The following is a 25,135-nucleotide window of genomic DNA, read 5'->3' as shown; positions in this document are numbered from 1 at the left end:
ATCGTAATGAATGAAAAGATGTTAGTAGAGAATTAGAAGCTTTGGTATAAAAAGAACAAAATGGAAATTCTGGAATAGAAAAATAAGTCCTCTGAGATAGAATTCACCACGTGGCCTTAACAACAACAGATTAGAGATAACACAAGAAAGAGCTGATACACTTGAGATAAGTAGAAATAAAATAGATTAGTGACTTTCCTACAGTTTTGATGGTGACCCAGAATAAAAAGTAAAAGTTTCATTGATTTTGCACGCGCAGGCACACGCATACATGTATAACTGAAACTGTGTTGTCCATGATTAATTCTAATACCTACTGTTCTGTTTTTTTTTTTTTTTTTTTTTTTTTTTTTTAAAGAAAAAGCTGGTCACAAATCACTAAGTTGATCTCACCACCCACAAATGGGCTGGGAACTGTAGTTTCAGAATGCCTAAAATAAACTTTAAAGACGCAACACTTGATCATATATTAAGGTGGAAGTCTTTGGCCAAGTGGGATCCCATGGTGGTAGCTGAGTTACCTGCTTGCTTTCTTGGAAGACAGGTCAGTGTTGAGGATTGAGTCCTCTACCCAGAAGAATGAGTGTCCTGTTCTAATCCCGACCAGTTTGTAGGGGAGGCAGGCCTGGACTGGATGAAGGTATGGTCCAGCTAAGCAGTCCTGAAAACTGCTGAATTCTTTGCCTGAGCATTTGGAGATCATGACAGGCTTTGTGCTCTCTGAGCAGGATCAGTAATATCTTAAGTCCCTTTTTGGCTGAGGGAGGAGCTGGTGGCTATTAGGAGATAACTTCCAAAGTATCACACTTTGAGTCACACTAGAGCAGTACTGTAGTAGCATAGTGCTGTAGAAAAAAGGTGGGCAAAGAAGTTTCTCTGTGATGCTGTTTCAAAGGAGGGGAGGCTGTTGGCTTAATTAGACCTGATTGATCAGTTCACCAGACTTGACACTGTGTATTGCTCGCTCACTCACTTGCTCTTTTTTTTTGTTTTTTGTTTTTTTAAAGATTTTATGTATTTGATAGAGAAAGACAGTGAGAGAACACAAGCAGGGGGAGTGGGAGGTAGAGAAGCAGACTTCCCCCTGAACAGGGAGCCTGATGTAGGGCTCTATCCCAGGACCCTGGGATCATGACCCGAGCTGGAGGCAGAGGCTTAATGACTGAGCCACCCAGGTGCCCCAGACACTGTATGTTAAGAAAGGTTGAAGAAGTGATCAATAGGATGGTAGTTCATAACATTTTAGCTTGAGAATTTTTTTTCTTTCTGATCTGTTTATTTGAGAGACAAAGAGAAAGCTTGCACATAACGGGGATGGGGAGAAGCAGAGAATCCCAAGCTGACTCCACGTGCCGAGGGCAGGGCCCAATCCCACAACCCTGAGATCACAGCCTGATCTGAAACCGAGAGCCGGACGCTCAACCAACTGAGCCACCCAGGCGCCCGGAGAATTTTGTTTTCCAAATTAAAGCTCACTGTGCGCAATGAGCTAACACCAAGAGCTCTGTGGAACAGCATCCTCTTACCGTGTAAGAACTTGCAGATTAGGGACTTACTCTGGTGATAGTTATTGGACTATTCAGATATCCAGAGGGCTGGGCTCTGGAAGGAGTAAGACAGAGTCCCTGCCCTAAGGTACTCACGAAGTAGGCATATGTGTCCTTTTTCAGTCCCTGAGAGCAAAATTAAGTCGAATGGGTGAAATTTTAGGGGAGAGGATGTTTTGTTTCAGTATATAAAGAAGAATGTTTCATAGAGCCATTCGCCCATACGATAGGTTGCCCTAGAAAGTAATTACTTCCAGGTTATGAGATAATGCTAACTGGCCATATTTAAGGACTGTCACAGAGGAAAGAGCTTCCTGCATTAGCTAGGTCTGGGCTCTTAAGTTCTTTTTCTCTGTGAGAGTTCTGTGACCCAGAGCAGCCCTTCCCCCAGTCGTGAACTCTCTGAAAGCCTTCAGCGTTCAACTGCACACTGACCCACCAGATGTCCTCTCTACTGGGTATTGATTCCAATGATAAAAATACAAATAATATGTATTGTTCTTTGACATCACACAACTTCCTTGTACCCACAGAGCCACAGATGCATAGTAGTATTGGTTTTTAATCACTCCGAGATGGCAAGTACCCATTAGCACAGGCGTGTGTAATTTAATTGCCCCTTCTGCCCCCCCCCCCCCGCCCCCCGCATTTAGTATAGCCAATTCCTGTTTTCCTTTCCCAAGAGGACAGAACTGTGCCAGGTTCAGAGATGCTGGCAGACCTATAGGGGGACTCTTGTTCTTAGACTGAAGACGCAGCAGGAGGCTGTTGAAATGAGCGCTGTGGTTCCCGTGCACACCTTTCTTGACTAAGTGTGCAGGGCCTCCTCTCCGGGTGTCCCGCTCTGTGGTTGGCACTAGAGATAGCGACATAAGGGAGGCTTGTTCCCGACCTCTGTATACTCAGAAAGGAGAGGATTTGTGGATTTTGGTTGTGTGTTGAAATTATAATCCTTAACAAGTGCAACTTACTAAGCAGACGTGAGCCTTGTATGTGAGTTGCTTCACTTACCTGGGCTGTTCCCTCAGCTGTGAGAGGGTTGGGCCTAGTCTTAGCCACCATTCACACTGGCAGCCATAAATGACAGAGGGGCAGACTCATAGAACCAGATCTTCCCCAAATGTCAGGCTCTCTTGTGGTGCTGACTGAGTCAGGACAGAGGCCAGACAGACACAGCCCAGCAAGGTCTTTGTTCTAAGAGTCCCTGGATTTGTCTCCTTACAGCAATGTTGTGGAGAAGTGTGTCACTCATGCCTCCCGTACGGAGCGCGCTGTGCTTATCGATGAGGTATGCACCATGAATGACGGTCCCCACAGTGCCTTATACACCATGATGAAGGACCAGTATGCCAACTACGTGGTCCAGAAGATGATCGATGTGGCCGAGCCAGCCCAGCGGAAAATTGTCATGCATAAGGTAGGCCAGGGTGGGCAGATCTCACTCAAAGTCTATAAGGCCTGAGGTTCTTGGACATTTCTGAAATGCAAATAAAAGTAGATAGCTTGCTGCTTTTTGTGGCGTTTGTCACTGGTCTAGGTCTCATGCTGTGCTTCTGTTTCCTTTTATCTACAGTGGCCACTCTCCTCATGTTTTAGTAGCTCACTAGTGTGAAAGAGTCTGAAACTCCCATCCTTGTGAGGGATTTCCCTCCGTGGTCCTCAAGGCATGGTTTTCTGCTCCTAGGAGACCAGCTTCTCAGTCCAACAAATCAGCCTGCTTGCCTGCCTTTTCTCTCATTCATTCCACCACCTTGCACTGAGAGTGTATCTGCCCAGTGCCTGGCCTGGTTCCTGCTCTGTGCCAGGCACCAGCACGGACATGATGAGATTGGTCGCTGCCCACAGAGCACTGTGTGGGGAAGAACTGTGCAAAAGCGCTGGTGAGCCCGTGAGAGCACGTGCTCAAGGCTTCTCGTGAGGCTCTGCGGGAGGGGAAGTCCAGGCTGAGGGGGAGTGAGGAGGAGAGACAGAGATCCGAGCTGTTAGGTGCCGTGTGTGGGGCCGACACCAGCTGGACACCGAATGCACCTGAAGCCACCCATGGCTTCTGGAACAGTCGCAGGGCCGGTCCAGCCAGCTTCCCTCCCACGCTGCCGCTGTGTTTGTGCCAGGCAGCGCCACGAGCCCCAGCTGCTCCTGACCCGAACCCTCGGTGTTTGGGCTCTGGACTCCCTCTGCCCTTCTCAGGGGAGGTGTTGGGCACGGTCTGGCGATGATGAGCCGCTTGCCCTCACTGAGAACAAAGTTCGGTAATGAGAATCTTTGTTATGGACTCAAGTTCTGAGCCAGACGAGGCCCCCACCGCCTCCAGTTCAAAACACAGCACTGCAGTGGTGTTGGCAATGGTCCCCGAAGGCTGGGGGAGTCCAGAGTCCTTCCAGCTGTGAGGCTTGCAGATGCGCGTGTCCAGATGCTGGGGAGGGCAGAGACCATCCTGGAGTCCTATAGAAGTTTTAAGCCTGTCTGTGCATTCAGTCCTGCCTTTGACAAGTGCTCACGTGCAGACTCAGAGCGAGCCCTCCTCTCAGCAGGGCTCCGGCGTCCGTGAGACGACAGTACCCCACACGGAGAGCTGCAGTCGTGCTGCGGAGGTGTGGGGCAGGGCCATGCAGGCATGTGTCAGGCTCTTCTAATGTGGGAGAAGGCTCCCCCAGAGAGTGACATTTGAATAAAGCCCTGAACCCTTCCAGGCAGAGGGAACATGGAACATGAAGGCTTAGGAGCAGGAGACAAGACCATGTATCTGGAGAGGTCAGGCCTGTCCCTGGTGGGGGCGGGCTTGCAAGGCCAGGTCACATTTGTGTTTCATGTGATTGTCCTGGCTGATGACTAACCTAGAGTAGGGCAGGCAGCAGGAGAGGAGGCAGCGAGGAAGCCGGATGGGCGGCTTTAAAGCCAGGAGGTGGGTAGTGGTTCTGGGACTGAAGACAAGTGGACAGAACAGGGCTTAGCAGTTGGCTGATGGAGGGAGTTGAAAGGGGAAGAAGAGTCCCACAGCCCCAAAAACCTGAGTTTTCCAGCTTTCACTGCCTGGCAGTGTCCTTTCCAGCAAGAGGAGATGGGGGCAGGTTGATTTCCTTCCATCTCCCACCAAATAAGTAGGAGTTGAACAGTGGTGCACATGCATGAGCACGAGCGTCATTAGTGTCTTGTCTGGGAAAGGAGAAGGATCAGACTTCAGTGGCTGGGTCTAGCAGTCACCGGAGATAGAGAGGTGAAAGAGGTGAAAGAATTGAATGTAAATGTCATTAGTGTTTCTAAAAGGAGGGCCACCAAAAAGCCAGGGGGTCCTGAACTTCACATTCTGATTCCAGAGACACCGGCGATGTCTGTCGTCCTCACTACCCCCCAGAGAGCAGCATAGTATTATCACACATTCTTTATACAGAGCTGTGAGGCGAGTGCTGTGGGCCACACAGCTTGGAATTGGACCCAGGGCTGTTAACGGTTCCCCACGCGGGCTTGTAGGTGAGAACATGGTAGCTGCTGTGGGCCTGTGTCCTGTGGTGCAGCAGTGGTTTCTAGAGCTACTTGGGACTTCCTTGCTGTGAGGACCTGACCGACTAGACAGAAATCGTGGCCTGCGTGGAGCTCTCAGTGGGGCCACGTGCCCTGGTGTAGGTGGCCAGTGTGTTTGAGTGTGCAAGTGCGCGTCCGGGTGGGGAGCAGGCTGGTACGCACTGTCCTCAGCTGTTGGTGGAACCTTGGGGTGGCGCACTCCACGCCCCAGCCCGGGCCCGGAGAAAGCTGCGTGAGCCTCCCGGCAGAGAAGGGGGCTCCAGCGAGGAAGCCCCTCTCGTGTCTAGGGTGCTCCATGGGGACCCACCCAGGGGCTGGAGAACAGAAGAAAGTGAGCTGAACCTGGGTACAAGAGGGGGAGGGGGCCAGACTGGCGCGGAGTTGGTAGAAGAGTTGGTAGAAGAGTCACCGCTGTGGGACTCAGGGCCTGTGCCCGGGTAGCTGGCTGATGTTGGACACACCACTTAGCTGGGCCTCTGGGGTGCATCTGTAGAATGGGGATGAGCACACCTGCCATTTGGGCTTCAGTGAACACTACCTGGCCCACACTAGTCATTTTATTTATTTATTTAAAAATTTTTTTTTCTTTTAAAGATTATATTTATTTTTATTTGAGAGAAAGCAAGAGCATGAGAAGAGGGAAGTCAGAGGAAGAAGCAGACTCCCCATGGAGCTGGGAGCCTGATGCAGGACTTGATCCCCAAGGCAGCTGCTTAACCAGCTGAGTCACCCAGGCAGCTCACACTAGCCATTTTATTGTTGTCAGTCATTCCCCAGGATCCTCTGTGAACCAGAGGACGGGGTCCTGTGGTGCCTAGAAAGAACAACCCCCACCCGCACCGCTCCACTGCTGAGGGGAGCTGAGGTGCCTTGAGGGGACCAACGGGGCTGAAAGCATGTCCGGCGGCTGCCCTACAGTGACCGTGGGGGCGCCTGTGAGGCCGCACGTGCTCCATGGACCGACGTGGAAGTGGTCTGTGGCAGCTGCCTCCGGAGCCCTGGTGTCCCCTCACAGAGTAGGGCTCCTCCCTCACACACTCAGCTCGCTTCCTGTGGCTGCTGAGTGGCGGGGCTTTGACTGAACTGGGGGGGAAGGTGTCGCCTGGCGGGCTCACAGGCTTGTGTGCACGCTTCGGTGCCTGGCAGCTCGCGGCCGGCTTGCGGGCCAGAGTAACACTGTGCTTCCTCCCCAGATCCGGCCCCACATCGCCACTCTGCGCAAGTACACCTACGGCAAGCACATCCTGGCCAAGCTGGAGAAGTACTACATGAAGAATGGCGTTGACTTAGGGCCCATCTGCGGCCCCCCTAATGGTATTATCTGAGGCAGTCGCCCGGTCCCTCATTCCCACTGACCTCACTGGCCCACTGGCGAATCCAACCAGCAACCAGAAGTGTTCGCGCAGAGAAGCTGAAATGGGTGAATGGTTGCTCCAGGATTACCCGCTCCTCCAAAAAATGGAATCAAATCCACAAGTGGAAAAGCCTTTGTAAATTTGTTTAATTTTATTACACATAACATGTACTAATTATTTTTTTTAATTGACTAATGGCCCTGTTGTTTTACTGGTATATAGGGTACTTGTACATAGGTGACCAATGTACATGGGAGGCCACACATTTTGTTCATGTTGTATCTATATTACGTGTGTGGAAACTTTCAGGGTGGTTGGTTTAACAAAAAAAGTTAAAAAAATAAAAAAAAAAGAAAAAAGTTTTTAACCCATTTTGCCTTGCCGGCAAATTTTGCAAATAGCTCTTCCCCACCTCCTCATTTTAGTAAAAAACAAAAACAAAAACAAAAAAGCCTGAGAAATTTGAATTTTGTTAAATGACCCCAAACTGGCATTTAACACTGTTTATAAAGCAAATATATATATACATATATATATATATAATGAAAATTGTTTTAGAGTTGCTAAAGCTTCAGTTTATGACATTAAGTTTATGAAGCTTTGAAAAATCGCCTTTTTTGGAGACTATTATGCTGAAGGAGATGTGTAGTCTGTTTTGTGAGGAGGAGATGTAAGCTCCTAAGATGTCTTTCAAGGCCGGGCGGGTGTATTTGTTTACTGCCTACTGGATTTTTTTCTGTTAACATTGAAAGGCAAAATCTGATTATTTAGCATGAGAAAAAAAAATCCAACTCTGCTTTTGGTCTTGCTTCTATAAATATATAGTGTATACTTGGTGTAGACTTTGCATATATACAAATTTGTAGTATTTTCTTGTTTTGATGTCTAATCTGTATCTATAATGTACCCTAGTAGTCGAACATACTTTGGATTGTACAATTGTACATTTGTATACCTGTAATGTAAATGTGGAGAAGTTTGAATCAACATAAACACGTTTTTTGGTAAGAAAAGAGAATTAGCCAGCCCTGTGCATTCAGTGTATATTCACACCTTTTATGGTCGTAGCATATAGTGTTGTATATTGTAAATTGTAATTTCAACCAGAAGTAAATTTTTTTTCTTTTGAAGGAATAAATGTTCTTTATACAGCCTAGTTAAATGTTTAAAAAGGAAAAAAATAGCTTGGTTTTATTTGTCACCTAGTCCCACAGTAGCAAGATCCTTTCTAAATGTTATTCAAGATGATTCAGTTCACACTAGTGTTTTTTTTTATCCTAAAAAAGTAATGTTTTGCTTATTTTGTGACAGTCATAAGAACGTGCAAAGTTCAGCCCTGCCCTAGCTTTCCTTACAATCAGAGCCCCTCTCACCTTGTAAAGTGTGAATTGCCCTTCCTTTTTGTACAGAAGATGAACTGTATTTTGCATTTTGTCTACTTGTAAGTGAATGTAACATACTGTCAATTTTCCTTGTTTGAATATAGAATTGTAACACTACACGGTGTACATTTCCAGAGCCTTGTGTATATTTCCAATGAACTTTTTTGCAAGCACACTTGTAACCATATGTGTATAATTAACAAACCTGTGTATGCTTATGCCTGGGCAACTATTTTTTGTAACTCTTGTGTAGATTGTCTCTAAACAATGTGTGATCTTTATTTTGAAAAATACAGAACTTTGGAATCTGAATTTGTGCTTCTGTGTTAACTCCTCCTCTCCCCCTTAACATTCGTGTCCCAGGACAGCCCTTTCCTTCTTTGTGCCTTTCTCTTGCTTGTTTGGTTTCTGTTGGCGGGAGGGCAGGGTGGGATTGGAATATGGCTGGGATGGCAGAACGAAAGCTCTGGAATCCATTTTGACCCACAGATGTTGGCTTTAGCCTGCTTAGTGCTTTCAAAAGCAAGACTATTAGTCCAGATTTCCAACTTCAATTGAAAAATCAGATCGTTTGCCTCCCTGGGCCCAGGGTGTGTGCCCATCAGTCGCAGGGAGCGTCCTCCAAAAACCAGTGCCCTGCGGTGAGACCCAGTTGGATGCTCTTCATTTGCTCTTTCCGGCCTTTGCTGCCTTGTGAGCCTGGGGTCTGGGTTCGAATCCAGTCAATTGCAGATGTTTCCCAGCTCCAGCGTGCACTGGAGCACCTCGTCTTTGGAGGTGGGCGACCACTAAGGCATCCCCAACTGCTGTGCGGTCTGTCTCAGTCTCCCCTCCCGAGGCCCCTTCCCTTTCCTCAGTTTAGGCTGCTGCTGCCCTCATCCTGCCCCACCATGTTCACACGTGGAGTCCTGGCCCCAGCTGGCCCAGGAGCCTAGCTTGCTCATCTTGCTCATCACCCTCAGACTGGGGGCGGTGTTTTAATATGGGAGGCTCTAGCTCGCGGAGGCGGGCCTGCCACCTATGTCTGGGGACGCTCACGTTTTGCCACCTTTGCCCCACAGACACTGGTCGGTGTTGGCAGCTCCAGGATAGCTTCAGCCCGGGAGGCCAGGTGGGAGCCCGCACGACCTCATGTCTGTAATCAGAGCCCCAGGGCCAGTCACAGGAGCTTTGCCCTGTCCCCTCCCACAGGTAAGGGACTGTCAGTAGCGGGCCCTGGCCCTGGGAATGAAGGGAGGGAAAGGAAGTGGAGCTAAGGCAGGTTTCGAGCCCAGGACCTGAGCTGAAATCCAGCCCTTCCCAAGGTTCCTCTCTCTGGTAGTCCTCATGGGCCCACCAGAGACTGCACGCTAGAGGCCATCGCCCTCTGTCCCCGCCTTGCGACTCCCGGGTGTCATGGCTCTGGAATCGGATCAGGTTCAAAGCCGGCTCCCTCCACTCACTGTGCTTGAGGGTGTTACTTCATCTGAAACGAAGTTCCTCCCTGGAAACTGAAGGCGTGAACACATACAGGGGCAGCGGTCTCATTTCCAGCCTTGGCTGCGGAGCGCTTCTGGGTGCGGGACCCTCGCGGGGGCAGGGCACAGAGTAGCCAGAGCTGGAGGCCGGGAGTTCTCTTTCCCGGGTGCCCACCCACCCTCTTCGTGGCCTTAGGCCGGCAGCGTGACCTGTCGGAGCCCCCCCTTTCCCTCTTCCATGAGATCGGAGGCCCCGCCGGAGCTGCGTGAGCTGGTACTCTTGGTGGACGCGTGTCCAGGGCACGGACCCGGCATCTGCTCACGGGACGGGTTTCTTCCTTCCCACCTGGGCTCTTCATGTTCACGCTCCGCGCTTCCTTCTCTTGCCCTTTTCCTCGTGGCATTTTATGAAATGTTTCGTCTTGGTGTTTCTTAGTGGTAGCAAGCAAGACAACGCGGTGGGTGATGTGATGACCCTCCCTTGTTCAAGCCTGGGTCTTGAAGGCCTGGGGACGTGTTTCAGTCCGACACACATGGGGCTCAGTCCCTCTGATCCCGTGTCATCTCTTGAGGCCAAGTTTCCTTCTGTGCAAAGTGAGAGAAGTCACAGAAGCTACGTATCAAAGGTCGGCTGTGGGAAGTATGTGAGCTCACGTAGTTGAGCGTCGTGAACGGTGGTGACAGGCCATGTTCTACCTTTGGCTTCACTCCTCCGGCATCTGCATGTGGGCTTTGGTGAAGCCGACAACCTTGGCCGTCACGTACAAGGTCACTTGCTGTGAACCAGCTGTCAGGTCCTCGCCCCAGTCCTGGGATCTGAGGCAAGTCTTTTGGGGTCCCGAGCCTAGTTTCCTTGGTGCATCATGGGGCAGACCCCTCCCTCTGCAGGAGGGAGTTTCTCTTCTGTTCTTTTTTTCTTTAGAATTTAAAAACTAACGCTTAAAGAGAAACTAACATTTACTAATTCTTCCAACCGGAAAATGTTTTCTAGATATATACTGCCTAAGTCAAAGACTCAGGGAAGGAAAATGTCATTTCTCCAGAACAGTGACTAAAATATTTTTAATTTTTATTAATTAGTAATTATTTCTAAGGTGTACAAAGGTACAGAAAATAATATAACACATAATATGTACTCATCTCATAGTCTGTAACCACCCTGAACAAATGCTCGTATTTTCCACCTCTTCATTGGGTAACCTCTGTTCCGCCTGCAAGGCCCTCACCACCCTTTCCCACCCAAGTGGGCTTATCCAGGGCCCACGTTACTTTCCTTCCAGGGCCATGGAAGGACTTCATGGAGTCCTCCCTGACTGACTCAGCTGTCTGTGCCCTTTACGTGCTCCTAAACTCCTGCAAAATGGACAGACTGCGTGCCGCTGGCAAATGCAATAGTCGGTATTCATCTGTAAAATGGGCATAAGAGTACTTGCAAGGTAGTTGTGAGGACTAAATGCATTAAAACGTGTAAAGCAGCTACAGCTAGTACTGTGTAAGTACTAGCTATAAAAATTAGTGGTATCGGGGTACCTGGGTGGCTCAGTGGGTTAAGCCTCTGCCTTTGGCTCAGGTCATGATCCCAGAGTCCTGGGATCGAGCCCTGTATCGGGCTCTCTGCTCAGCAGGGACCCTGCTTCCCCTCCTCTCTCTCTGCCTACTTGTGATCTCTGTCTGTCAAATAAATAAACAAAATCTTAAAAAAAAAAATTAGTGGTATCATTTTAGTGTCTTATATTCTTAATTTTTTTTTAATTATTAACATGTATTATTTGTTTCAGGGGTACAGATCTGTGAATCATCAGTCTTACACAATTCACAGCACTCACCATAGCACATACCCTTCCCCAATGTCCATCACCCAGCCACCCCATCCTTCCTACCCGCTCCCCTCCAGCAACCCTCAGTTTGTTTCCTGAGATTAAGAGTCACTGATGGTTCATCTCCCTTCCTGGTTTCACCTTGTTTCATTTTTTCCTCCCTTCCCCTATAATCCTCTGCCTTGTTTCTCAGATTCCACATATCAGTGAGATCATATAATTGTCTTTCTCCGATTGACTTATTTCGCTCAGCATAATACCCTCTAGTTTCATCCATGTTGTTGCAAATGTCAAGATTTCATCTTTTGATGGCTACATAATATTCCATTGTATGCAAACACCACATTTTCTTTATCCTTTCATCTGTCGGTGGAGATCTGGGCTCTTTTCATAGATTGGCTATTGTGGACATTGCTGCTATAAACATTCGGGAGCAGGTGCCCCTTCGGATCACTACATTTGCATCTTTAGGGTAAATACCCAGTAGTGCGATTGCTGGGTCGTAGGGTAGCTCTATTTTCAACTTTTTGAGGAACCTCCATGCTGTTTTCCAGAGCAGCTGCACCAGCTTGCATTCCCACCAATAGTGTAGGAGGGTTCCCCTTTCTCTGCATCTGTGCCAGCATCTGTTATTTCCTGACTGGTTGATTTTAGCCATTCTGACTGGGGTGAGGTGGTATCGCATTGTGGTTTTGATTTGTATTTTCCTGATGCCAAGTGTTGTTAAGCACTTTTTCAAGTGTCTCTTGGCCATTGGATGTCTTCTTTGCAGAAATATCTGTCCATGTCTTCTGCCCATTTCTTGACTGGATTATTCGTTCTTTAGGTGTTGAGTTGGATAAGTTCTTTATAGATTTTGGATACTAGCCCTTTATCTGATATGTTGTTTGCAAAGATCTCCCATTCTGTCGGTTGTCTTTTGGTTTTGTTGACTGTTTCCTTTGCTGTGCAAAAGCTTTTCTTTTTCTTTAATTCATATTTTTGAGAACTGGAATTTCTTTTTTTTAATTTTTTATTCAGGGTTTTATTTATTTCTTTGACAGAGACATGGCAAAAGAGGGAACACAAGCAGGGGGAGTGAGAGAGAGAGAAGCAAGCTCCCTGCTGAGCAGGGAGCCTGACTGAGGGCTCAATACCAGAACCCTGGGATCACGAGCTAAGCCAAAGGCAGATGCTTAACGACTGAGCCACCCAGGTGCCCCTGTGCAAAAGCTTTTTAACTTGATGAAGAAGTCCCAATAGTTCGTTTTTGCCCTTGCTTCTCTTGCCTTTGGTGATGTGTCTAGGAAGAAGTTGTTGTAGCTGAGGTCAAAGAGGTTGCTGCCTGTGTTCTCCTCAAGGATTTTGATGGATTCTTATCTCACATTTAGGTCTTTCATCCATTTTGAGTCCTTTTTTGTGCATGGTGTAAGGAAATGGTCCAGTTTCATGCTTCTGCGTGTGGCTGTTCAATTTTCCCAACACTATTTGTTGAAGAGACTGTCTTTTTTCCACTGGACATTTTTTCCTGTGTTGTCGAAGATTAGTTGGCCATAGAGTTGAGGTTCCATTTCTGGGCTCTGTATTCTGTTCCATTAATCTACGTGTCTGTTTTTGTGCCAGTACCACACTGTCTTGATGATGACAGCTTTGTAATAGAGCCTGAAGTCTGTACTAGTGATGCCATCAGCTTTGGTTTCTTCTTCAACATTCCTCTGGCTATTCAGGGTCTTTCTGGTTCCGTACAAATTTTAGGATTATTTGTTCCATTTTCTGTTTGACAGAGATTGCAGTGAACGGGTAGATTGCTCTAGGTAGCATAGACATTTTAACAATATTTGTTCCTCCAATCCATGAGCGTGGAATGTTTTCGATTTCTTTGTGTCTGCCTCCATCTCTTTCATGAGAGTTCTGTAGTATTCTCAGTACAGCAGGATCGAGCTTCTATCCTGGGCGCCTGTTCACCTCTGCATTTGACTGCCCACCAGTTCTGCTCCAGGATGTGGTATCCGGGGCTGCCACCAGCTAGATGGCTGCGTTCTCGAGCTTCCTTCTCTTCCAGAGTCCCTTCAACACGTTTATATAATGGCCTTCTTCTGGTCACAGTGCTTTACAGTTGACAGAGTGAATCCATATTGGTAATTCCTTGATGCTCATGAAAGCCTTGGGGGTAAGGGTGAATGCATGTTATCAGCCCATTACACAGATGAGGAGTTTGAGATCCCTCCATAAAAACGAATGAATCAATAACCAGGTAAGGATTTGGTCTGAAGTTTCCTGACCCCAAGTCCAGGGCTCTATCCATGCTGTCTTGCTCTTATCACCTTCCGTTAGCCCCAGGAATAGCTGTCTTCTGTCTTTCCCTGGCTCTGAGTCGGTTTCAGAAGCGTGACGTGCTGGCGAGGCGGCCTTTGGGTCAGGAAAGGGACTTCATGTAGTTCCCAGCTTTAGCCACACGAGAGTGCTGCTGCCTAAAGAAAGTATTATAGAGACCAGAGGGTTCCAGGCTCCAAGGTGAGGGCTTGGTGGGGGGGGCCAGAGCGGCGGGGGGTGGGGGGGGGTGGGGGGGGATGTCCCCTGACTTGAGGGGCTCAGGAATGGAGTCTCACCCAGACTGGCATCTGCCCTAAAATCAAGCTTCCCCTCTTCCCCCTCTGTGCCCAGCTTCTCCTGGGTTCAGGACTAGTCCCTCACTCTGGTTAGGTGTGACTCCATGTATAGTCGTGTGAATTCCGCTCAAAGGCCCCAGTGTTGCCTTTGACTCACTGGGTCTCCTCTCTGCCACATCACTGACCTCTCTGAGCCAACTGTCACTGGCCTGGTCACCCAGTACTGCCTCCTTCACGGGGATGGCATGAGGTCAGGTGGGCGGGGCTGACGGGGGCAGGCCCATGTCTCTGTTAATATGACCAGAGGCCCTGGCGCCACTTTATGGGGCCACCTCCCTGGTTTCTGCTCCAAACTTCAACAACTAAAACCTTTAAGCCGTTTTTGTTTTTGTTTTTCCCCTTCTAAGCCTTTTTATGACCCCAGCTCCATAGGTCCTATACGACCTCTGTGGGTCTTGGTCCTCCCTTTAGACACTTGGCACAGGGCTAGGCCCATAGTAAGCCATAAATAGGAGTTGTTGTCAATTATCATCGAGCCCAATTTTCCCTGCCATGTTGGGGCCCTTGGAATCTTCACCAGAGTCACTGTTCAATTTAGTTTTCCAACTGGGACGCTTTCAAGCACGAAGCCAGAAGCACTGAGTTATCCCTGCTCCACAGCCCACATGTGACGGGGCCCTACTCCTGGGGTCATCCCAGATGAATAGGGCCACAGGGACACGGCGGGACATTGTGGAGAAGTGGGGTGTGACTCGCAGACCAGGTCACACAGCCAGCGTGTTCTCTCCCGGATTGCTTGCTCCCTGTCTGGGACACTCTATGGTGAGGTCCCTGTGGGGAGGGGCCGGGGACTCACACCTGCCACCTTGCAGGCAGAGCCTCCTGCCCATGCAGCCTTCCAGGACTGCAGGCTCTTGAGAGAGCCCAGGGCAGCTGCTCCGGAAGCTCGATACACGGAGAGACCGGAGAGACCAGGCGAGCTGATCAGTGTGTTCGTGCATCACCTGTGTTTGTGATAATTTGTCACAGGAAAGTAGGTAGCAGTCTCCCCCCCCCCACCCCCACGGCTGGTGTAGCTCAGGAGGGTCCCTGGCAAAGCAGAGCACCCGCCTGTTTCTCATTTCTCCCAGGAGCCACAGGCTGCCACAGTCTGTGCTGGCCCTTGTGAGCCAGCTCCCGCCCCTGCTCCCTCCCCAGGACTCCAGGAAACTTCCAAGGAGCTTCACAGAGGCCAGGTGGGTGGGGGTCTCTGGGGGGGGGGGGCAGGGATTCTCAGGAGGCCACAGCTGTGTTGTTCCAGAGGTGGCTCGGCCTCAGTCCTCAGTCCCAGCGGAGGGTCCCCAGTCCCTGCTTGCCTCCCTCAAATCCTGGAGCGGGACAGTCACTCACTCTAACTTCCATGGCAGGAACGTGGTCCCCGATGTCACCCGGGAAGGAGGCAGACCTGGCCCACGCACGTCCTGGGAGGCCAGCTCCCTCAGTTCCCAGTCTGTGCCCACCTGGCCCGGAGCAGGGGCTCCAGAACTGAAGGCTGATGTATGGAAGGGGCCTCTACCGACCTCAAAACACCAAGAACCACAAAGACAGCCCGACTACCTCAATAAGCGCAGTGTTTGCTCAGATCCCAGGGCTCGGCGGGGTGGGGGGGGAGGGGGTCTCCTTGACGCACTCAGTCCTCTTTCTCATGCACCCCTCCTGCTCCAGGTCACTCTCCTGCACCCTCTTTCCTTGGCTGCACCCCCTTTCCTTGGCTGTCACCCAGCTGGGCAGCTCCAGCCCCAGGATGAGGTGAGAAAGGAAAAATATTTTTAGAGAGGCTTTTTTTTTTTTCTTCCAGGAAAATGACTCCAAATGTGCAATTTATTCCCAGGAATGGGGGTGGGCAAGTGGGTTGGCTTCTGGAATGGCAGTGCCCTCCTCCCTTCCCACCCCTTCTGCTCTCTCCCTCCCCTTCCTCCACATCCCTGCAGCCCCCCTCGTGCCCCCCCCTTCCCCTGGCTGGGAAAGACCACCTCTGGGCCTGTCCCAGCCCCCCCCCCCACACATCCATTTCCTAGCCCTGTGACCTGGGCCTGGTAGGACTGGGCCGCCCCATGGAAGGAAGGGCTTGAATGAGGGCCTTGGTTGTGCTGTAGGTTTTTTGTCATGAGTTTTTGCAAATAGGAGGAAAGAGTGGGTGAGAGAAGGCCTCCAGGGCAGGGAAGGAAGCAGCCTGGGATTCTGCCTTAGACTGACTCTGTGACCCCAGGCCAGTCACTTCCTCTTTATGGGCCTCACTCAGTTTTCTCACTCATAACATGGGCAGATGAAGGGGGTGCAGTAGGGAGAGCAACATGAGCACCCCCCTCCCCCATGCTCTGCTCTTATTTCTAGGTGAACAAGCCCCTGGAATGTTCCTGGCCTCCTCCACACACAGCTGGAGCTGGAGCTCAAGGCCTCAGAGGCCATCTCCTGGGCCGGGCTCAGCCTCAGTGTGACCTGTCTGCCATGGATCAGGGGAGATGCTGCTACCACCACCCCTGTGAAGCCTTCCTAGATTGCTTCTGTGGCAATCAACCCCTCAGAGTGTTGTTAACACTTCCTTGCTTAGTGCCCTGCTCACTCACAAAAACGTAGGGGCAAAGTTGTTGTAAACTTAAGGAAACTGAACCCTCAGGGCCCTTTGCCTGCATGGCCCCCTTCTAAAGCCTTGTTCTTAATTTTGTATTCGTGGTCCCCTGAAATTGTGTAAGCTTTGGACCCACACAGCTGGGGGCCACCCTCATCTTTGTCCCTGCCCTCCCCCCCTCACCAGGTGGCCTGGTGCCTGGGGCAGACCTGGCCAGACAGGAGTTCAGGGTGTCTGGGCCTCCCCTGGCCTCACCTGCAAGACCAGTCTAGTCCCTCAGCTGGCCTGTCACCAGCTTCTCAGAGCCCGTCTCCCTGAGTGTAAAATGGAGCCAACGGGAACAGCAAATATATGTGTTATGCTCCCCGGGGGCCAGGCTTTGTTGGAGGGGCTCCCAAGCATTGGCTCTTTGGTCCTCGTGGTAGCCACCCCCGGAGGCAAGTGTGTTTGCTGTCTGCACGTCACAGGACCATGGGGACAAGTCCGTGAGACCGTTGCCGGCAGGTGCTCAGAACAGTGCCTGGCGAGCAGTCAGCCCTCCGTGGATCCTGGTTCTCATCTTAAAGGGCAGTGCTGGGTGACAAAAAGCCAGCCTGTGGAGCCAAATGTCTGTGGGGCAGGCAGCGTCAGCCAACAATTACTGAGCACCAACTGTATGCCAGGCCTGGAGCTGGAACTGGCAACAGGGTTACTCGGGCACAGAGCTCAAAGCTGTTGGCTAAGGCTCCCCTGTACCCTTTGCTGTCTTTTTGGAGCCCAGGGTCCAGGCCGAGACTCGGGTCAGGATCTCAGCTCTCATTTACCAGATGTGTGACTTTGGGCTTGTCTCCTAGCTTCTCTCTGCACACTTCTCAGCAGCGCCGGGGCTCTGCGATTGTGATCCACTGGGAATTCCAAGGTGTTCCTGCTTTCGGGGGAGCCAGTAAAGTCAGGTGGGGAGTGCAAAGATGGAGCTTGAATGGCCCTGCCCAAGGCAGTCAGCGAGGCTCCCCAGAGGGTCCTGGGAGCAGGGGGGGACCTGATGCCTGGGTGGGTCACCATGGCGGGGAAAGGGAGACCCCGAGGGGCTGGGGCAGAGCTGGAACGCACAGGTAGGCAGGGGGGAGATGACTGGATGGAACCCTGGGTGTGGGAGGGCCCATGAAGGTGTGCATCTGTGAACCCCAAGAAGAGCACGGGCGGGGGCGCGGTGGGGGGGAGAAGGAGCGGGATGAGACGCTCAGGGGTCCAGACCTGTGCTCACTCCTGCTGGTGACCAGTGTCTTTGAGGAGCGGCAGGTGGCGCTCCCCGCCTGCCCAGCTGAGAGATCTTCCATCTCCCCACTTCCTTAGGAGGTCAGGGAGGAGGGGCTGCTGCTTCTAGAAGTCTCAGAACCCGCAGGAACCTCTGAAGATGAGCCACGCTCACTGCCCACCTTGTGCATGGTGTCCTGATGGACTCCCTGACAGCTCCTTCTCAGAGCCTTGCATACCTCCCAAGACAGAGTCTCCACTACTGCTCCTAGTAGCTATCTGTGGCCAGCTCCAGGTGTTCGGAGCCCCCCACACCCCCTTACACCAAACCAGCTTCTCATACCCTCACCCTAGCCTTGCTGACCCTAACTCTGCCCTTTGGAAGCCCTCAAAACCAGTCTGGTCCCTGGCTGGTGGCAGCCCTTCTGGAAGATGCCTGCCGCTCTAACAGGTGCCTTATTTTATAGACCCCACTGCACCCTCCTTTACGGAATCCAGAGTACAAGGGCAGGGGAGGGGTCGTGTTGTCACGACCTGGCGCCTGGCACCGCACCTGACACACAGAGGCACTCATCTTATATCAGGAGAATGAATGTGTGAGTGCATGGACCCTGCGTGGTCACTATCTCCATCTTCCAGCTGGGAAGCTGGGGCTTGGGAAGGTGAAGCCTCCAGTGTCACATATGTTAGTAACTGGCAGAATGGGGATCTGCCTGACCCAGAGCTGGCGTGCTTCACCTCCAACCTGTACTGTCTCAGCTGGAACCCCTCCTCCTCTCCCGGGCCCCATCGGCCCTCTTGGACCCGTCTCCCCAAGGCACCCGTAGGCCAGAATTCCAAGACTTGGGCAATATGATTCCTAGAGACTGGGACAAGAATTCCTAGGGATTTTTGCATCTCAGAGTTGGAAAGTTTCCCTCCCTTCCACTCCAGGATCTGTGCCATGGGGCAGCTAGCCGGGTCCTCTGCACCCTTTAGGAACTAGGTTCAGTTCAGCCTTGTGCCGAGCTGACATTTGTCCTTGGGACCTCTTCATCAGGGCCCTGAAGGACAAGTGACAGTCCCCCCGACACCCCAAATCATGGTTGGCACCCCAGGATTTTTTTCCCTGGGCCCAAACCCAGCCCTTTCCCTGTTGGTTCCATTTGTCCTGGTTTCGGTTCCCCTTTTCCTTGGGGGAACTGTCCCAGTTTCAGCTCGATTTGGTTCCTATTTCCTGATAACAGGCCCGGAACAGGGTGCCAGACATAGGAGCAGACTTCCAGCCTGCCATCATTAGCAAAAGACCTCCCTTCCCTGGGTCTCAATTTCCCATCTAGGTACTGACAGCACCTTCTTCATGGGGGCTGTTGACAATGAAATGAGACAACTCAGGTAACGAGCGGCGGGGGGGGGGCATGCCTGCTTGGGGTTGGGGCTTAATAAATATTCACTTTGCCCCCCATCCCCCACCCAACATCTGGGGCCAGGTGAGCTCAGGTGAATGGGAAACACATTCATTGACATAACAGATTGATTCTGAGCTCCCACTATGTGCCAGGGTCCCAGGGATGAGCCAGGTGGCGCAGACCTGCCGCCCCCCATTGCCCCGCTCCTGGAGGTCCTGTGCTTCGGGATGGGGACTTGAATAAAAAGTAAAGTGCACAGAATGTTTGGGGGGGCAGTAGAGTTAGATCAGGCAAGACACCTGCACACCCCTTCTCACACCACCCCACTGGAGGTGTCAGCGAGCTGGCCCCCCACAGCGGGTGGGGGTGCAGCGGAGGCAGGGCTGCCCCACTTTCCCCCTGCTGATCCGGTAACGGGGCAGAAGCCTACAACCCTCAGGTGTGCAGGGGACACGGAGGCCTGGAGAGGTCCAGGCTTGGTCCGAGGTGTCCTGAAGGTACCAAAGCCCCTGGACCTGGGTGACATCTGGCCCACTGTGTCCACTGGCCTGGGACCCGGAAAAGCCACAGGAACGGTACCCTTACGGGTAAGCTGCTAGTGATCACACAAATGCCACCCATCGACTCAGGCCCTCAGTGAGCCAGGCCCGTCCTCCGGCATTCCCACGCGGGATCCTTTCCTTCCTGCGCTCCTGCCAGCCCTCGGAGGAGCGCAGCGTTCTACGGGATCCCCATCCTTGTGGTCGAGGCTCAGCGAGGCAGCCCACGAGTCCCAGGCGCACAGGCCGGCGAAGGCCAGGGCGCGGGGTGGCTGAGGTCGGGGAGCGGGGCCGGGGGGGAAGGGGCTGGGGCCGGGAGGGTGGCGCAGAGCGCGGGCGGGAGGAGACTAGGGGGTAGGCGAAGGCCGGGGCGCGGGGTGGCAGGGAGGGGAGGGGTTGGGACGGAGAGAGGGGCGCAGGGCCCGGGCGGGGGGAGTCTAGGGGGCCGGTGGGGGGGCGGGGCGGCAGGGGACGCGCTCCGGCCCGGCCCGCCCCCCGCCCCTCCTCCCGCTCCGCCCGTGCTGGGGGCGGCCCGGCGGCGGCGGCGGCGGCTGTGGCGGCGGCGGCGGCGGCGGCGGCGCACGCTTCCTGCGGGCGCGGCTGCTGTGGGCGCGGAGCTGCGAGGCGGAGCCGGGCCGCCGAGCCGGGAGCCCCGAGCCGGGAGCGCGTCGGTCCAACCTCCGGGCCGCGCCGCCGCCGAGCAGCCGCCCCGCGCGCTGCGCCTCGGGAACAAAGGCGCCCGCCGCCGCCGCCGCCGCCATGAAGCCGGGACCACCGCACCGCGCCGGGGCCGCCCACGGGGCAGGCGCCGGGAACGGGGCCGCGACCGGGCCCGGGGCCCGCGGGCTGCTCCTGCCGCCGCTGCTGCTGCTGCTGCTGGCCGGGCGCGCCGCGGGGGTGAGTGACGCGCGCCGGTTCCCGCGGGTCCCCCTCCCCCCGACCCCCTCCACCCAGCCCGCCCCCGCACCCCCTCCCCCGACCTCCGCGCGCCCCCCAGCCCCCGCGCCCCTCCGCCTGCAGGCGCTCCCCAGCCCCTCGTCCCCCAGTCCCCAGGGCTGACCCCGTGGGGGAGGCCGCCCCCGCCGCCGGCCGCCTCCGGGGCTCGCTTCTCCGGGCTCTGGGGACCCCTCCCTCGGCGGGCGGCCGGGCGGGAACCGGAGCGCGGGGCGCGGAGTACCGCGCCCCTTTCCAGCGGGGTCCTTGGCCCCGGGTCGAGAGGCGCGGGACGGGCTTGACGGCGGGCGGGGGGTCGCCGGGCGCGGGGCCCGGGTTGGGTGTGTCGTGGGTCTGGAGCGAACGTGGCTTTGGCTTCGCGGGTGTGCCCAGAGCGCGGCCACTTTTAGAGAATTGGGGTGGGTTCCCTGCCGGGGCGGGGAGGTGTGCGTTTGGTTCCTCCGAGGGTCGCTTTGGGAAGGACAGTGGGGGCCCAGAGAGGGGGAGGGGTGGAGGGTGATTTGCGTGAAGGTGACCTGAGGGGGTGAGTGAGGGTGACCCCGTGTGTCTGATCCCCTCCGTGCCGGGTGTTGGGACCTGTCGGCTGTGTAGGGGTGAAGGATGAGGGATGAGCAACAGCCCAGCACATGGCTGCCTGCCGTCTTGCCTTACCTGGATGTGGACCCTGTGGGAGTGACCTATTGTGTGTGCCAGCGGAAGGGTGGGCAGTTATGGGCTGGGGCTGTGGGTGCCCGTTGTGGGGGGGGTGAGTGTATGTGTGTGGGAGAGATCTCCGCGGTGGGTGTGTGCTTGGACCCATGGGAATGTGTGTGTGCGTGTGTGCACGTGTGCAAGTGCTCGTGGCTGCATGGGTGACCCTGTGCAGGGGGCTCGTACAGTCGAGGGGGGCAGAGTGTGTGCAGGGCGAGGGGAGTATGTGTGTATGTGGTGACCCCTTCAGTGTCCCTTTGAATGACCACGCAGCTGTGGGGTTGAGCTCAGTCCCTGTTCCATTAGGGGGAGCGGGAGGAGGTTTAGAGAAGGACCAGCTCCCCACCTTGAGGGACCTAGGTCCCAAGTGAGTTCCCCCACAGACGCCAAGTCTGGAGCCCAGGCTGGGGATGAGGTGGGGGTTTCTGGGCCCAGTCTCTGTGGCTCGTTCTAGGAGCTGCACCTGTCCCTCATTCCGCAGGCTGGAAAGGACCCTGGTCTCTGAGGCAGCCCCCGGGAGCCGACTCTGTCCCTGCATGTTTCCGTGGGCCTTGGTGGGCTGGCCTGTAAAATGGGAGGAGGACAGGCATGGACCGAGAATTTGCTTTTTGGATAGACAAGCTCCTCAACAGCCTTCCCACCTGGGGGCTGAATGAAGGGTGGAGGGAGCATTGAATGCCAGGTCGAGTACAGTGCCTGGTGGGCTGGTAGCCTCATCCCCAGTCCTCCCCCAAAGGGGTTGAGAAGAGGTCCCTGGGTGGGACTGGGACCCAGCCCATCCTAGCGCCTGGGTCACCTTCTGAGCCACGCTTTTGAAAGAGCAGTTTTGAAATCAAAAACTTGGAAATAACCCAGACTTGGGTTCAAATCCTGGCACCACCCCCCCACCGACTCATGCTGTGACCTCGTGCACACTGTCTCATCTCTCTGGGCCTCTACTTTCTCTTCTGTAAGATGGGGCTGGTAACACCATCCTCAGAAGTGAGATGAGATGATACGTGGGCTCATTCACATAAGTAAATGTTTGATGTGTAGATGAATGAAAAGGGGACATAGGACAAAAGGCTTGATATTTGGAGACCTGGCAGGGATCTTGAGCTGTGTGACCCTGGGTCAGGCCCATCCTTTGCTGAACCACTGTTCCTCACTCCTACAACAAGGCTAATATAATTCGTGCCCCACAGGGTGGTGGACGAAGGAAGGGAGTGCCTGGCTGGTGGAAGACTGTTCTGGAGGGCCTCAGTGAGACAGGGTGTCCCTGAACCCGATGGCGAAGCAGAGTGGGTGTGGTTCAGACCCACAGCTGAGGAGCAGATAAATCAACACCCCCTCATTGGGTCTGGGCCTGGAGGCCAAGGTGGTGGGCTTGACTGGGAGGGACTCCAGATGAGGTGGGAGGGGGAGCCCCTCTCCTCACCTTACGTCTTCCCCAGGGTTGGGCTGTCCAGGAGGAGTGTCACCTCCCCTGGCCCAGGAGCCAGAAGGGTAAAGGGTGGGGCCCAGCTGCCGGGCGTGCCACCCTGAAGGAAGAAGGAGATGCCTGTAGCAGGAGGGACCGAGATTAGACCAGAAGGGCCCCACCCAGGATGGCTCCTGGCCTCCATGGTAGGGTCCTCTAAGGACATCATCGATGGGGCGTGACTGGCTCTGGGCAGGAGAGGAACAAGATGACCCCTGCTCTGCTCACCAGCTTTAAAGGGAGCGTGTGTGTGTGTGTGTGTGTCCTGGCATTTGCTTTGCGGAGTCCTCTCTCCTGAGAGACCAGGTGACCAGGACTCTTGAGGGATAGCTGCCTTCAGAGCCACATCTGTCACCACCCAGACAGGCTTGGAGTGTGGGGATTCTAGAAGTTCTAGCTTGGAGACATGTTCATGTAGAAGCTTGGATTTTAGGCTTCATCTAGTCGTGTTTGAATATCTCCAGTGATGGGAATTCACTGCTCTGGGGCCGTGTGACCTTGTGAAAGTTAGTTAACCTCTCTGTGCCTTGCTTCCATCTCTGCAAGACCGAGAGAGTAACGACAAGGAAAGAGGTTCATGCAGCCCCGTGGTTGGCTGAGTCCACACTCAGCCACTGCTGGTTTCTTGTTCTAAGGCTGCCATTGCCCAGGCAGGCACTGTGATGGTGGAGGCGGGGGGCGTGGGGACGTGACGGTGGGGAAGGGGAAATTAAGCAAGGGATTCTGTTGAAGCCCCACCCCCTGTTCCTGCTCCCTTCCCAACCCAACTGTTCCCCCTGCCCTAGAGCTCCCTGCTTGTCCTCTAGCTACACTGGTTGACTCTGGATGCTGAGTTGTCAGAGTGAGATTGTCCTCACTGTAAAAATTAAAAGTTGGGGACCCTGGGGCTGTTGGAGGCCAGGCCCTGACACAGGGACGTCACAGGGGCGTGTTGTCTCTTAGCCCCCAAGGTGGCAGGGCCTTCAGGGATAGACACCTGGTGTGTGACTTTGAGTAAGGGATTTCTCTGTTTTAGCTTCCCCATCTGTGAAATGGGGACTGAAACAGTGCCAACCTCACTCACAGCGATGTTGTGATGAGGACATGAGCTCCTTGGGTAGAATGAACAGAGCCTGGCATGTAGCAAGCTTTCAGGAGACAGGACTTTTCCAGGAGGGGGCCTGGAGAAGTCAGAAAGGGCTTCCTGGAGGAGGAGGTTTTGCGATATGTCATCAAAGTGGTCACCATCTGGCCCAGAGCAAGCTGTGGCCTGCCCTGACCCGAGGCTCTCATACTTGTCGGTTGGGGACGAATACTTCAGGACTGCTACTCGGGGTTACAAAATTCTCATGGCGGAGTTGGGACGGGGAGCGACATGGTGCCGCCATCTGGGAATTCAGTTTGTTTCTTCTTCCCTTTTGTTGGGGGTTGGTGTGGGGTTGAGCTCTGCTGAAGGTAAAAGCATTTCAGGGGCAGCTGGGTGGCTCAGTCAGTTATGGGTATGCCTTCAGGTCCAGATATGATATTGGGGTCCTGGGATTGAGCCCAAGTCGGGCTCCCTACTCAGTGGGGTTCTGTTTCTCCATCTGCCCCTCTCTCCCACTTGTGTTCTCTCTGTCAATAGATAAATAAATAAAATCTTTAAAAAAAGAAAGAAAGAAAGAAAGAAGCCGTGTGGCCTTTTGAAAACAGATGGCTCCTCCCACCTCATGGACTGGGACATGGGGTCCCTGGGGGCCCCAGGCAGCACTGGGGTAGGGCAGTTCTGGGCTTGGGCTCTGGAAAATGCTAGGGCACCCGTGGAGAGCGAGGTGGAGACAGAGCTCCTCAGAAGCCTGGCCCTGCCACAGGCGTCCCTCCAAACCCTCCCCCTGGAGCTGGGAACCCCCTTCCCCACCCAGGCCTCACTGCTGCTTTGGGTCATTCTAGAAGGGGCCCCAGTAGGATTGCGGAGGCTTGGAGCAGACTGAGGCAGCTGGGACTGGAGGGGTGAAGTCTCCATCTGTCTTTGTCGCCCCCTCCTCCCCCAAGGGCTGTGGGCACGATCTGGGGAGGGCTTAATGACATGAACAGCAAACTAATGTTCACGGAGAGCCCCGCCTGCTAAGCTCTCATTCTGTGTTGGCTCATTTAATCCTCATGATAATCTTGGGAGGTGGGAATGATGAGAACCTTCGTTTTATGGAAATGAAGGCACAGAGAGGTTCAGTGACTTGCCCACGGTCAAGTGGGCTGGAAAGTAGCCGAGCTGGGTGAAGCCAGGGCCTGCCAGGCTGAGAGAACTGGGCTTCGTCCTGCATTTACCCCTTCTTGCTCTGTGGCCTTGGACAAGATGCTCCTCCCTGGGGCCTCCTTACCCCACCCCCCATGAGGCTCACTTTTTTTTTTTTTTTTAAGATTTTATTTATTTATTTGACGGAGAGAGATCACAAGCAGGCAGAGAGGCAGGCAGAGAGAGAGGAGGAAGCAGGCTCCCCGCTGAGCAGAGAGCCTGATGCGGGGCTCGATCCCAGGACCCTGAGATCCTGACCTGAGCCAAAGGCAGAGGCTTTAAATAACTGAGCCACCCAGGCGCCCCCATGAGGCTCACTTTATCCACTGTTTTACGGGGCTCCCTCTT

General features: G+C 53.6%; 2 protein-coding genes across 32 annotated transcripts in view; both read left to right on the top strand.

Moving 5' to 3' along the window:
• PUM1 (pumilio RNA binding family member 1) overlaps window positions 1-8,115 on the top strand; it is a 138,384-nt gene extending 130,269 nt beyond the window's left edge. For all 31 annotated transcript variants that reach the window (XM_082685625.1, XM_082685624.1, XM_082685623.1 and 28 more), the window contains 2 exons: window positions 2,772-2,964; window positions 6,260-8,115. In XM_082685625.1, the coding sequence (XP_082541751.1) occupies window positions 2,772-2,964; window positions 6,260-6,391 (325 nt within the window). In that variant the 3' untranslated portion in view covers window positions 6,392-8,115. The remainder of the gene's footprint in view (window positions 1-2,771; window positions 2,965-6,259) is intronic.
• An 11,872-nt stretch (window positions 8,116-19,987) lies between these two features.
• SDC3 (syndecan 3) overlaps window positions 19,988-25,135 on the top strand; it is a 37,710-nt gene continuing 32,562 nt past the window's right edge. The window contains exon 1 of the mRNA XM_082687679.1: window positions 19,988-20,330. Coding sequence (XP_082543805.1) covers window positions 20,193-20,330 — 138 coding nt within the window. The 5' untranslated portion in view covers window positions 19,988-20,192. The remainder of the gene's footprint in view (window positions 20,331-25,135) is intronic.

Source organism: Mustela nivalis (assembly GCF_964662115.1).
Source record: "Mustela nivalis genome assembly, chromosome: 10".
NCBI lineage: Eukaryota > Metazoa > Chordata > Mammalia > Carnivora > Mustelidae > Mustela > Mustela nivalis.
The sequence above is the reverse complement of the archived record's forward strand: the minus strand, read 5'-3'. Positions and strand labels throughout refer to the sequence as shown.